Source organism: Lepidochelys olivacea (assembly GCF_965140295.1).
Source record: "Lepidochelys olivacea isolate rLepOli2 genome assembly, chromosome: 7".
NCBI classification, from domain to species: Eukaryota; Metazoa; Chordata; order Testudines; family Cheloniidae; genus Lepidochelys; species Lepidochelys olivacea.
This window is the reverse complement of record NC_140417.1, coordinates 73,353,439-73,367,733: the sequence shown is the minus strand read 5'-3', so window position 1 is coordinate 73,367,733 and position 14,295 is coordinate 73,353,439. Positions and strand designations below refer to the sequence as shown.

General features: G+C 43.2%; 1 protein-coding gene and 1 long non-coding RNA gene across 2 annotated transcripts in view; one reads left to right on the top strand and one right to left on the bottom strand.

The window, feature by feature from the left end:
- OPN4 (opsin 4) overlaps nucleotides 1-3,625 on the top strand; it is a gene marked incomplete at both ends in the record, with an annotated part of 36,395 nt that extends 32,770 nt beyond the window's left edge. Inside the window, 3 exons of the mRNA XM_084635323.1 lie at nucleotides 579-647; nucleotides 2,289-2,327; nucleotides 3,341-3,625. Coding sequence (XP_084491449.1) covers nucleotides 579-647; nucleotides 2,289-2,327; nucleotides 3,341-3,625 — 393 coding nt within the window. The remainder of the gene's footprint in view (nucleotides 1-578; nucleotides 648-2,288; nucleotides 2,328-3,340) is intronic.
- LOC311524277 overlaps nucleotides 1-12,988 on the bottom strand; it is an 82,313-nt gene extending 69,325 nt beyond the window's left edge. The window contains exons 1-2 of the long non-coding RNA XR_014712516.1: nucleotides 12,884-12,988; nucleotides 6,320-6,405 (exon numbers count right to left, since the gene is read on the bottom strand). This is a non-coding gene — a long non-coding RNA (uncharacterized lncRNA). The remainder of the gene's footprint in view (nucleotides 1-6,319; nucleotides 6,406-12,883) is intronic.
- Nucleotides 12,989-14,295: the final 1,307 nt, after the last annotated feature.

Genomic DNA, 14,295 nt, shown 5'->3' with positions numbered 1-14,295 from the left:
TTTCCTTTCTAAGTATAGTACTTTGCACTTATCTTTATTGAATATATCTTGATTTCAGTAATGAGGGTTCCTACATAGTGGGGGAAAATAACCCTGAGGGTTAACTTTATGTGGTTAAAACACTTTACAGCTTGCAGTGATATGAATGTGATGAGTAATGACCTTGAGGTTGTAAAAGGTCCTCAGCTTTCTATTTTCAGCACTGGTTCATTTTCCAGTTGTCTTTGTTACATTTGCAAGGGGCAAAGGAGGCAGGATGTTTGTTCTTTGCTTCTGAACGTCTTGTATTTTTGTTTTTAAACTGTCATTTGTTGCTTATTCATCATGTGTTCTGCAGTGTCTAAATTACTTATCATGAACACACTTTTTTATGCTCTGTAGTCATATACTGTAACTAATTAACTGAGATGGTGGCTAGAAATACAAAATAACACTGTTCTTTGCAGTTCACTATATTTCAATCCTCCGGTTTCCTCCCCCGCCATTCCCCCTTCTTCTATTTCACATGCCACTTGGTGTAGAATATTGTGACATGCCTGTGTGTCATGTATGGGCTTTTTTTCTCATTTATCTTTTAGACTTCTGAAGATGCCGATGACATTTCCATGGTGGAGCTGAATGTCAGAGAGTGCAGTTCCTCTCCTGTTGTAAGTATTATTTTAGTATTTGTCAGGAGTTGAATTGAGGAAAGAAAGCAGTGATTTTTTTCTAATCTCTGAACATAGACTAAGCTCTGCCACCCACTGTTGACTGTGCAAGATATGATCATAAGTAAGGATGTGAGTTTGTCACGGCGGTCACAGATTCCATGACTTTCCGTGACTTCTGCAGTGGCTGGTGTGCCTGGCCTGGGGGCAGCTCAACCAACCAATCTACCAACCAATGCTGGAACAGTCTCGGGCCACTGCTCTCCCTTCCCCCAGCAACAGCAGGAGTTTGGGTGTGGGAGGGAGAAGGGGGTTAGGGCCTGGGACAGGGTGAGGCGGAATCTGTGCTGCGCTTACCTCAGAGGGCTCCCTGGAAGCAGCAACATCCCCCTTGCTCAGCTCCTAGGCGGAGGCATGGCCAGGCAGCTCCGCACACTGCCTCCACCTGCAGGCACCGCCTCTGCAGCTCCCACTGGCCGCGATTACTGGCCAGCGCGACCTGTGAAGCCGGTGCTCTGGGCGGAGGCAGCGCGCAGAGCTGCCTAGGAGCTGAGTGAGGGGGATGTCCCCACTCCCAGGGAGGAGCGGAGCCAGGTAGGGAGCCTGCCAGCCCTGCCCACCCCAGCACCAGCAGGAACCTGGGCCGTGCACTGCTGCCCACCACCCCCAGCACCAGTGGGGGTCCTGGCCAGGCTGAGCGCCGCTGCCCCCCCAGCACCTGTGGTACCCCTGGGCCACACCCCAGCACCCACAGGGTGCCCCCCCAATTTAGTCAGGGGTATATAGTAGAAGTAATGGACCCCACTGGGCTCCTCACTAGTGCTTAGAAGCCCTTTGTGCTAGGTTCTGTATGAACACATATTGTAGCAAGATGAGAGGTTCCTGCTCCAAATAATTTAATCTAAAATACTAAACAACTAAGCTAATTGTAAAATAGTTTGTTAATTAAATGTTAAACAGGATTGCTGTTGGACTATCAATTGAAGATAAAGTATACTATATAAGCCTTAATTATATCTTGAAACAAGTAAGATGAATGAGGAAGAAAAGAGTTCTCCTGATGAACTTTTAAGTGGAAATCATGACTCTAAAACTTGACTGTGCCCTTACTGCTGTCCGAGCCATAAAGTGTCAGCAAGAGTGCAAAGGAAAACACAAGGAGGATCCTCAACTCATAAAAATCCTAGAAAATGTTATAGAAAATATATCTTTGCTTGCCTCTTAGATTATTTAAGCAAAAATTGAAAAAAAATCATATGCTACAAGTTAATGCTGTATTTGGGGTCATAATTGTAACATACTATGACAGGTTTTGCAAGGGCAGTTTTGAAACATCAGGTGCTTATCTTTTTTCCTATCCAAGATGGATCATGCTGGAGAAAGGAAACGGTATGCAAGAGGTTTATTTACTTTCATGCATTTAAGATAAGGGCATAGTAGTCCTGTTGTGTCTTTTTCTTTAATAACAGACACTTCCTTTCCAACCCCCATTAAGAAAGAAAAAAATATTTCCTGACTTTTGTTTTGTAGAGGATTTGCTTTGGAGTAAGGTGTTTCTTCCTACAAAAAGTCAATATTCCACAGTCACTGAATATTGCTGTAGAAAAGAAAGCTGTTAACCTTTTGTTATTCTTTGTGTAGGCCCTGCCATCTATAACCTATAGCCTTGAGGAAATCCAAGTAAGTGTTTTTTGGGGCGGGGGGGGGGTTGTGTGTGATTTTTTTATATACTTTTATAACTTGGGAGAGCACCACCCTTTTGAGCAATCCCATACTAACGTATTCTTATCTGATGATATTCTTATCTGATGACGATGCTGTGGCACAGCGATAATTTTTTAACACATCCCATGAGTGGATTAACTCTAATCCATCTGCCCTAAATCCAGCTAGATGGAAAAAAAAAAAGAGAGAAATCAGCATTTGAGTGTGAATCTGTGTTATCTTTAGACTGCACTGTGAATGCTAACACACGTGCCTGAAATAGGTCTTTTCATAGTTAGTAGTAAGCTTTACTATTCTCTCTACAGCTTTATGAAGATATCATTCCAACACACTCCTTTTCTTGGTCCTTCACTAGTATCATCCAGTATTTTCCATTGCTGAATTAATTCTATTCACCTTTCCACTGTTTCCTCTCTTACTTCACTGTTTACTTCACTATTTGGTGTCTCATTTCAAGGCCTCCATGCTGTGGTTCACTTTGGTCTATCTTTTATCATCTCTAACCCTGATAATGCCTCATCAATTGCCATCTGATTTGATTAGATTTTTGGAGGGAAGTAACCATCTATTTTCTGGAATTCATGTGTACTTCTAGCTTTACCAGATCCTTACACTGGCTTCCTTGCACTATTGTTCACAGAGGCATGTGCTATTATTAACCCGAACCTTCATCAGAGTACTGGGGCGTGTGCCTGAAGTATCAAAGTGTTAAGGAATGTAAGCGTTGTGCTTTGGTATATTAGTTTGTTTAGTAAGATATTTCTCAGAAGTGACTCCTGGGATACATCAAAAAAGTTTCTAGGTCAAATTCTTTCCCATTCCTATAAGATTCGCTTTGGTTTAGCAGTGGTGATTGTCAGAGTGCTTGTCCAAATGTTTGTCACTTTCCCCTTTAGTGGACTGTTGCAATCTGATCATCTTGCAGACAACTGTGTTTTACATTTCTCTTAAATCCTTGCATGCTTAAGACAGGTGAGGGCCTGAATGGCACTGGACTACGAAAAGGAGACTCTCACTCTAGACCGTCTGCAGCCCAGATACCCAGCATTATAATAACATACAGCAACGTCCAGGAAATGGAACAGCCTTCTGAATACAGCTCTGACTTCAGGTTCCCTAAGAATAGTAGCCACAGCCAGGATAAGGACTACAGTAGCCAACCAGACAGACTGTACCAGGGCGTTGCCTTAGCCAGTATCTCAGGAGAAACCACAGATCAACTGAGTGCAGAAGACCTTCCAAAACTGCTCTGATCCACGGAAAGCCACCATTCCTACAGTGACCCAACACGAGATAAGCCAAGGGTAAAAAGAAGATGCTGAAGCAGCACCTGAGCTCTCTCCAGTGGTTGGTTTCCTGTTCTAGCTCGTGTGTTAGGACAAGTATATTATTTCTCCACAATCTAGATCATGAAATTACACTTTTCACTCAGATTTCACTCTGTTCAGGAATTAGCAACTATTGCGTGAACACCACCTTCAGTTACAGTATATGCAGGCTTCATGATAAGACTTCATTCTGTGGGGTTAAGATTCAGATAATGGTCTTTGTTCATTGCCAGATCTCAGCCACAGTTACTATACCAGAAAGAAACACTTTTAGAAGATAAACTATAGAGTTGAGAGTATTTGGGAAAACGTACAGTACCTGGTGGAGAAGGTTTCTTATTTTTGTTAAAGCTCTCTAAGTAGACCATGTTTAAGTGCAATATCAGTGCTCCACTCCCTTCTGAGTTCCATGCTTTTTCTCAAGCTCTTGTATGGTTTTGTTAAAAAGCAATGCACTTAAAAAGCAGTTTGAGGTCTCAGATCATTGTCCTTATCTCAAGGAAGGGAAATCATTTTCAAGCGTGGCCCATGCTCCCCTTCCCTCCTGTCTTCCTTCTGTGTCAGTTATTAAGTGACCAGTCCAATCCTGGCTCAGCTCACTTGCCCCAGAACAATATGAAAGATTCTAGAAGCTAATGAGCTTCAGTCACCATGTTTCAAGGCTGAGGAAGCTGTAATTAAATGTCTTATTGGTAAAGAGCTGCTGCTGGCTCAGAAAGGTACTCTATTAAGAAACTCTTTCAAAATTAACTTAGAGCTCAATGCATTCTGGTTCTGATTTTTCTATTATGAGGGGAAAGAAGGGTTTGACACCACCACCCCAGGCACCCACAAAACAAGGAATCCCCATTACCTCAACATTTAACCATGCTTCTTACCTCTTCTGGACAGCAACAGTCAGGGCCTCCTTCAACTGTAGCTATCCCGGCTACTCAACACATGTGTGTGTGTGTGTGTGTGTGTGTGTGTGTCTATCAGCACATAGGAGGAAAATAGCTGTCTGTAGTAATAATTTATGCTGGCCTTCCCCTGTACATCTTTCTACGGTATCAGGTAAAGTGGTAGAATCCGGATGAAATCTATGGAGTCAGTATTCTGAGAAGACTTAGGCCTGGTCTACACTGCAGAGTTACGTTGACAGAAGGCAGCTTATGTTGACCTAACTCTGTGAGCATCAACACTAAAATGTAGCTCCCACTGATGTAAGTCACCCACTACATTGACTTAATAATTCCACCTCCACAAAAGGCATAGCACTTAAGTTGATATAGGTAGGGCAACAAAGGGTCAATGTAGACACTACATTACTTACATTGCCTGTTAGCTATCAGCCCCAAGGCTGGGTGGTGGTGGTAATGGCTCCAGCTGTGAGCCCCATGCAGGGCTCACAGCTTGGGCTGTCAACCCCCAGCAGCAGGGCTCCAGCTGAGGACGCACACCACCAACGGCAGGAGGGAGGTGGGGAATAGTATGGACATGAAAAACCTCAGTAATTAAGTTGACTAACTAAGGTCAACTTCATTTTGTAGTGTAGTCTTGCCCTTAGATAGGTGGGGAAAGCATTCTGCAGAGATGATACTTATATTTTGAGCACCACCAAGCCTGGATCTGTGAGGGCTGATTCCCCTTTGAGCACATTGGTGGCAAAAAACAAAGTGGGTTTTATTTACTTTAATGCCTCTTTACACCAATCTGGTATCATAAAGGGCCTTAAAGTGACTGTAAATGTAATTCCAGAGTGGTGTAAAGAGGCCTCAATGTAAATGATGTAAATATAAATGTAATGTAAACCAGGTCCTAGGAATGTTGATTTGAAACAAACCTTTTGAGATTTGCTCATCTCTAATTATAACCTGTGTTTGTGACATGACCATAACTTCTGCAGTAGCTAAGTGTGACATCACAGATAGGACTGTGAATTCAGGCAGGGAACAAACTGCAGGAGGAAATAAACTATTCAGAAACCAAGATGTTTTCATGTAAATGAAATAAAAGGAATTTAGAGATGGAAAAGATCTATCATAACTCCTTCACCATTAACTTGCCTGGGCAGGATATTGTCCCCAGATACAGCACATAACAGATATTAAATTGATAGAACAGATACTGTTAGTTATAAAGAATAGGGAAAGAGGTGAAAAAAGGATATTGTATCTTAACAAAAGGTATGTTGGAAAATTCCCATCAACTATAAACAGTTCTTTAAGAGCTATTATTCATGCTATAAAAAATATTTTAAACACAGAGGGTCTGATTCACCCCTTCCTTCCCACTTGTGTAGCCATTTGCTTTTGTACAAAATAAGTGTCAAATGCTACCAAATGATTATGCTCCACTCACACTGGAGGGAGTTTTGCACCCACTTCTTATAGGTCTAAATTAGGTGCAAAGCAATGGTGAAATCATGCACAGAGTCTATTAAGAAAACGTTCAAAGCTCATATACATTCTATTGTGTATTAATAAGAGACATGAGAATACACTGTGTGTCACTAAAACTATCCTCATCACTTGTTATGATTTTATTCCTCTGTAACATACTTGGAGATAATACTCCGAACTGTACTGCATTGCCTGCTGCTCTGGTCAAACTTTGCTTACAGAATATTTAAAAGAATACCTCCATGACTGGGAAAGCCTTCTGAATCTGCAGCATGTTGTTCTCCATTTCCTTCTTCTCAGCATGTACCAGAGATTATTCTGCATCTATAAAAAAAAACAAAACTACAGCTCTTAGCACTTGTCTGCTTACAAAGACATTGAAATGTGTGTATTAATTAGTGAAGAGTGAAGCATTAGTGAAGCATTTCAAATCTCTTCTGTAAAGTCCTGTGTCCATGAAATCCAGTCCAGCTACCCCACCTCTCCCAAAACTATGGAAATCATTCATGGCATAGACTAGTAAATTAAATTAATCTATCTTCCCCTGTCAAGAATGCTGTAATCCCCACCAGCATTTGTAATAAATAAATAATTAGTTCACATTTCATCTAATTTTAGTGGCTTTATTTTGTCCCCTATCCCTGACTTAGCAGCCACTCTTTTTGCTTTACTGTCTCTTTATACTTCCTTAAAGTGGACGACCAACTGGATTAAAATGAGTTAGGACCGAGATGATTTGTGTTTCAGTGAAAGTTGGCTGCCCAGTGTGATTTCCACTGGAAAGTGGACCTGTTGTTTTACACATGTGCATGTGTGTGTTTCAGAGATTGGGATGTAAAACAGAACTATAATGAGGCAGAAACAATTCCCTTTGGACTTTTGTGCTGTAACAGGTATTCTGAGGCCAATCTATTGTCAAGGAAATCTGTGGGTTGTGCTATGAGTAGAGTTAATTCATGCATGACTTTGCACCTCCAAAGAGTTGAATTCAAATTCTGGCTTAGGTCCCAAGTGAAAATGTGTTTGATGGTCTCTTCTATTCATGCACAGCACAAAATCACTATGCAGTCTGTTACAATTTATCATGATTGGCAGTTCCCACTAAGGAGAGCCTGAGGACTGGAAAAGCAGGAGGCTGTTGCAGGTCAGGACTGAAGTGCATTTGCACATCTTCAGAAGATGCTTACGGGCAGACAACCAGCACTGTAGTCAGTTGTAGCCCAGATTCTTAGTCCCTTGCTCTCACAGACTACATACTCACTTTCCTTTAAAAAAATACCTAGCTATTATTATTATGGAAACTGTTTTGCAACCACTACTGTAATGAGAGCTGCAGCAACTGCTGTAATTAACAAACTGTTACATTATTATTTTGGTGGCTGGCCACAAATATCTCAGTGGTGGTCTTTTAACAAGAGCAAGGGTTCAATGTAATAGGGATCCTAGTACTAGCAGCCTTCTGTTAGAAATAGGCTTATATAAAAGAAACTCTAAAATAAGAAATGTATTAATTCCCTTAATTTTTCTATTACTATTTCTATGTGAAGCTCTTAGTCAAGGGCTTTATGTCAGCATATCTATATTCTTGTAAATACTGTGCATTAAATATATCACTGGTAATTCCATTCAAGTCAATGAAGTTTCTCCAGAAGTGAATTTGTCCCTGAGATTCCACTATGCTGTGTTAGAATTACAGTCCGGCCTTGTTTACACTAGGAAAATATTTCTTCAGTGGTTCAGCTCCAATAGTTCTGCCAATGGTAAGGGTTCTAGTATAGAACCACTGCGGAATTTCTTAGAGCTATGTCCTTTAAGAAGGTAGGTGGCTACCTTCTTAAAGGAGTGCACCTCTACAGAAAGGCTCGTATGTCTTCCAAGTGTAGATGCTCCCTGACTGTGTATATACAGGTGAGGCTCCCGTGATAACTGCCATATGTGCTGGCATTATTGTTGGGTGGCAGATCCTCACTCACTTATTGGCTATAATTTTGGCACCAGTATTGTGGGGATCTTTCTGCCCTTGCACAGCCAGTGCATCAGTGGTTGAGACTGAGGAGAGAAATTCAGCCCCCAGATGCGGCAAACTTTGTTTCAGTTTTTAAAGCAAACAGCACATAGACATTAAGTGTTGAACATTTCTGTGCTCGCTCTCGGGAGAAGCACAAAGATGGCAGCTGTGAATAGTCTCTAATTAAGAAGGTTGGGATGAGGGGGAATGCTTTCTTATGCCCTCCCCTTGGTTGGGCACCTGTGCTGTGGCTGGCCATAAGCTATCTTTGATCAGACAAACACAGAAACTTACAACAGAAAGGGAAGGCATCAGGTTCAAGGTAATCACTGGATAAAAAGATGCAAAATGAATGCTGTCTGTGAAGCATATTTGGGCCTGATCCAAAATCTGTTTGAGTTAATGGAAAGACTCCTGTTGACTTCACTTGGTTATGAATTAGACCCTAAATGTGTTTGTAAAACCTAAGCAAACAGAGTGATCTCACACTCATCTTTAATTTTGACAATCTCCTTGCTTTGGTCTGGATCTCACACAAAATTAACATGTAAGTAAAAGCTGATATTGTGTCTTATTACCACTGTTTGTTATGGATTGGGATGTGATCTTTTGTTTGTTTGTTAAAATTTATCATAAGGAAAAATTGATTTGCAATACCGTAACAAGTCATAGAAACTTCTGAAGAACAGAGGAGTTCATGTTGTGAAACAAACCCACACAGCAGAAGACAGGAACTTCACAATTATAAATGAAATTCCTGTTACTTTACAAAACCAGCTTCCACTGGGTAAATTTAAGCCAGGCTCTTCTTTGCACCTACATTCTGGAATTGTCTGGTAGTTGTGGGATTGTTTCACAATGATAAGGTTCTTTTCATGCAAACTTTATTATGTGAATCTGCCTTTTCCTACATGTAATTTGTGGGCTGATGATCAATAGTGTCATGATTTCAGTAAATAACTATATATGTGTATATATAATTGCTTAATAAAATATGTAAACTTGATGCATAGTTATGTAAAAAATCATTAGGAACCCGTGCTGAAAAATTATATGCATTAAATATATAGTTCTGACTGTGGACTCTGTGCGTGCAAAATGAAAGCTGCCTAGTTCTGAGAGAGAGAACAGATGGAGTTTAAAAGATATGTAAAATGTGAATTTTTGTTTGGTAACTGAGGCTGCACCATTGTGTAGCACAAAATCCATCATGCATAACTTCATAAGGGACATTTCATTACAGCAATGGTTAGTCATGTGGCAGTTTCAAACATTTTGTTCCAATCACTGTATATTTTTCAGTGTTTAGAGCAGGGGTGGGCAAACTTTTTGGCCTGAGGGCCACATCGGGGTTGCGAAACTGTACGGAGGGCTGGGCTGGGTAGGGAAGGCTGTGCCTCTCCAAACGGCCTGGTCCCCACCCCCTGACTGCCCCCCTCAGAACTCCCAAACCATCCAACCCCCCTGACGCTTCCTGTCCCCTCCTGGGACCCCTGCCCCTGACCGCCCCCTGGGACCTCACCCCCTATGCAACCCCCCCCACTTCCTGTTCCCGACTGCCCTGACCCCTATCCACACCCCTGCCCCCTGACAGTCCCTCCAGGACTCCCACCCCCTATCCAACCGCCCTCTGCTCCTTGTCCCCTGACCACCCCTTCCCAGGACCCCCTGCCCGTAACTGCCCCCGGGATCCCACCCCCTTATCCAACCCCCCTCTGCTCCCTGTCCCCTGACTGCCCCCCCACCCCTATCCACACCCCCACCCCCTGACAGGCCCCCAAGGACTCCACTCCCAACCCTCCCTGTTCCCTGTCCCCTGACTGCCCCCCCAGAACCTCCACCCCATCCAACCGCCCTCTGCTCCCTGACTGCCCCCTGGAACCCACCACTCCCTTAGCATGCTGTTAAGAGCAGCAGGAGCTCGCACCCCTGCTGGAGCCAGCTGTGCTCCCCCACGCTGCCCGACAGGAGCGGCAGGCCAGAGCGCTGCCATGTGGCGGCATAACTACAGGTGAGGAGGGAACAGCGGGGGAGGGGCCAGGAACTAGCCTCCCGGTCCGGGAGCCCAGGGACTGGGCAAAACGGTCCCGTGGGCCAGATGTGGCCCACAGGCCGTAGTTTGCCCACCTCTGGTTTAGAGTGAAGAACTGACAATCCAAATCATACAAGCAGGAACATGCCTTAAAAGGTGAAACATAAATTGCCCATGCATCTAATGTGGCAGCAATTCCTGTGAAACAAAGTAAAGTCCAGTACTGCGAACGCTTGCAGAAGCGCCTAACTATAAGCCTGTGAGCAGAACAATGGATTTCAATGTGGCTTCTCATATGCACAAAGCTAACTACATGCATAAATATTTGCATGATTCGGCCCTACAACTAAACTAGGTAGAGGGGTTATACAGGACTAAGGTTCCAGTTCTCTTAGCTCAAGAAGAGCAATACAGTGTGGTTTAATTTTTTAATTTTGTGAAATTTTATTCTTAGCCTAATATTTCTGATGACAAACTGGAGCATGGGTTATTTACCTCCTAAATTATAAATTGTTCAAAACAGAGGCTCATATTGAAAGCATAAGCACTCTTGCTGAAGCCTGAACTGTAAAAAGGAAAGGCTATCGTATTTGTTTTCAATGGCATTCACTTCAGTGAAAGCCTGTAATAAACATCTACTGCAAGAAGGAAAGATAGTCTTGTGGTAAACATACAGGAGTGGGTTCTTGATTCTATAAGTGGATCTGTCCACAACACAGTGTGTGATTTTGAGGAAGTTAATTAAGGCTCAGTCCAGTTCCCACTGCAAGCAAGGGGAGTTGGACCGGGCCCTTTAACCTGTGTGCTACTGTTTCCCACTCTGTTAAATGGGCATAACGCTAAAGACACTTGCCTTGCACATTATAGACCTACTTCCCAGAAGCAGACTATACAAGTGCCAAGTATTAGTATGAAACCCATATTACTTACATAGAGGGTGATACATAAAGTATAGCCCTTCACATGGGAGGATGCATCTCACTATTTTCAAGTAATATTTTCCCACTGAATTGGCCTATATTTTGTGTATATTACAGATAAATCAAGGGGTCTTGATTTGCCTTTTTTTTTTAAAAGGTGACCTACAACCATTTAAAAATAATTGTTTGTTTTAACTGCTTTTAAGTTTGAGGAATACAATCAATTTCCCCTGCATGTGATCATACTTGGATGCCTTTTTTTGCATATAAATAAAGGGAAGCCAGGTTTGAAATCATCCTTAAAATGCTTTTATAAAATATTAACTCTTCGCTGTTGTCTACGGCTGAAGTGTTTGGGCTACGGGAGTATATAGCAGCATTTTGAGAATCTATAGATACATCCCCTCCAGTGAGCTGATGTTCCTGAATCACTAGATAAAAAATAAACCTTCCCGTGAGCTGAGAAAGAAGCAGCACCGTTGTGGTTGTATGCACCGTTGTGGTTGTGGTTAAGTTGCTGCCTGGGACACAATGAAGTGTAATGTGATATTCATTGTGTAGATTTCCCCTTCGAAACCCACTCCCCAGAAAAAGAGAGTCACTGGTCTTTTAGGCCCTGGATTATGATGTACAGGCAGATGAGAAATAAATTTTAGGAAGAGTTAATTACAAAAAAAATCTTCCCTTAGAGCACTGTAGGGCCCATTCATTTCTATTGGAGGAATTAAAAAAAAATAAAAAACATGGAAAAACGATCTCATGTATTGAAGGCACTCACATTACAAACTCCATTTCAGTAAATTACACCCATTTTAATTCTACTTGCACTTACATCTGTCACTTTAAAGGGTGACTGTAAAGAGGTAAAGGAAAGGGGAACAATACAATTTTGGACACTAATACTGCACCATGACACAATGACTGCAAACCAGAAGGGAGTTCTGAAGAAGCATATGAAAACATATAGCAATATGTACAGAAATCTGTCTCTCTTCCCTTTCCTGTTATATTCTGTTATCAGCAAAGGATTTCAGAGTTACCACTTTACTTCTTGATTTCTCCCAGATCCTTCTACCAGAACAAAACACTTTCCACGCGTGTAGAAGGCCAGGGTATGTCATTTGCACAGAGGCACCTACTGAAGCCATGACAGGAGTTAAAATATCCCACTTGGCATCATCCCTTAGTGTGGCCAGTCCACCCCCTACAGAGAAAGCATCCCTCCAAAGCTGAAGCTGCTGCTTTTCTGCTGGGTGATGGCACAGAAGGCAGTTGGTTGTTATATCAGGTCTCACTGTGATCTATCTCAATTCATCCCCTCTGAAGAAAAATCGTAAGCAGTCTTCCTGAAGAGGCGGCAAATCCACTAACATCCCTATATCTTTGGAGGCCGTAGCTTCACCTGCACTCAGCTGGAAAGTTTTCTCCTGCACTCCCTCCCGCAAGTTGTAGCTAAACTCTCCTCCACCCTTTTTCTCTCCCACGTGTTTGGTATCACCAGTATTTGGAACGCTTTTTTCCCCTCTTCACGTGGGTTTGATCCTGGGTTCTAGCTTAGCAGTTGGTTCCACTAAAGTGACTCCTCAGTGTACAAAATACACAGGGCCATTGTCCCTTGAGAAAGTCAATGATAACACTACTACTGGCAAGAAAGTTAAAGTCAGTACAGAGGACAATAAAGTAAAAACCACCAACAAAGCAGTACCACTCCAAAAAACAATAGGATAACAAGGTTGCAGTGGGGTTGCTTTTATTGGCAACAGGAAAATAGGATTGGAGGAAGGAAGGGGTTAAGGTTAATTTACAATTAATAAATATTTATAAATAAGCTGAATTTCCTACCTCCTCACATTCACAAACTCGTCCAAATCTCAGCTCCCTCCCTAGCATCTTCCCAAAGTAAATGATACAGCTGAATTTGCATTTCCTGAGATGGAGGGTTGCAGCACTATGGCCAGTTTAAACAAAAGTCACCATACTTTTTCTTCTCTCTTTGATGGGGCAGAGTCCTCTCCCAAACCCAAGCACGGTAACTGGTTTCCCTGGTCTCAAATGCTCCTTGCTCTCAGCAGTCAGCACCAGGTCAGCTCTCTCTACTTGTAGATGCTGGTTGCAGCAGTGCTGGAGCTGCTGATCCGTGCAGTTACAGTCTCAGAGCCATGCAAATGCCCACTTCGGGGGAATTCAGTAGGGACTCCCTGAGCTGTGTTGTGTCTCTCTCAGCTTCCAAAAAAAGGCTCTTTTTCTCAGGATGCTAGTCACTATGGTGATGGAGCTGCCTAATCCATACAGCTGAAGTCACAGAATAGTGCAAAAACTCCCTGGAGAGAGGGGCATTAGCAGGAACTCCCTGAGTTACACTCTGCCTCTCCTAGGGTTTTTGTTTGTTTTTTTCCCTTCAAATTTGCTTCCCTTTCAGCCAGGATCAGCTGTCCCCTCTCCTGTTAACATGTGGGGGCTGTGCAGCACTTACTTGTCATTGGTGTAGCCGACTGCCTGTCCACTTCAAGCTCCCTAATTGGCCCCAGTGGGGGTTTCTGGTTCCTTCTGTCCCACCCCTGACTCCAAGCCTGCTGCAAGCCAAGGGGCTGTCATAGGCCTCTGGTAGCCATCTTGGGATAGGGCCCCCTGGAGGCTGAGCCCAGAGCTGGGAATCCCCAAGTGAGGGTTCCATCCCCTTTCTGCGGCCCTCAGGAGCAAAGACAGAGAAGAGGAGAGAGGGGAAAAACCAGACAGGCTGCTGGCAAGCTGGGGGAGAGAGCACCACTGGCTCTGTGCCAGATGGTAGGTCTCTGCCTTTAAGTTTCTCCCTGAGCTCCAAGGAGGTGAGACCCCCCGCCCATGCTTTAGCTTTTGGCACCCACACTTTTAATTTAACAAGAAACCAAGTGGGGAGGGATTTATCTAAATATCACCCTCTTCTCCCTTTCTCTGCACGTGTCTCCTCAAAGCCTTGCACAATAGGTCATGCCGGTCAGCAGTGGCCGCAGTGCACCAGCTGCAGGGGGAGATGGACTTTGGGAGGACATGTGAGCACCAGAAGTAAAACTGCCTTTTGATTGGGAGGTTGCATTCACTAGGGGCTACATCTTGCAGCATTCGAGTCCATGGGAGGTTTCCCATTGACTTGAATGGGAGCAGGACTAAGCCCTTTCTGAGCTATGTTGTTTCTCATCTCCCACCGCCATTTGCTCCTCCATTAATTTAGGATGAGGAATTCTGACCAGGACTCTTATGAGAACCGATAATCTTAC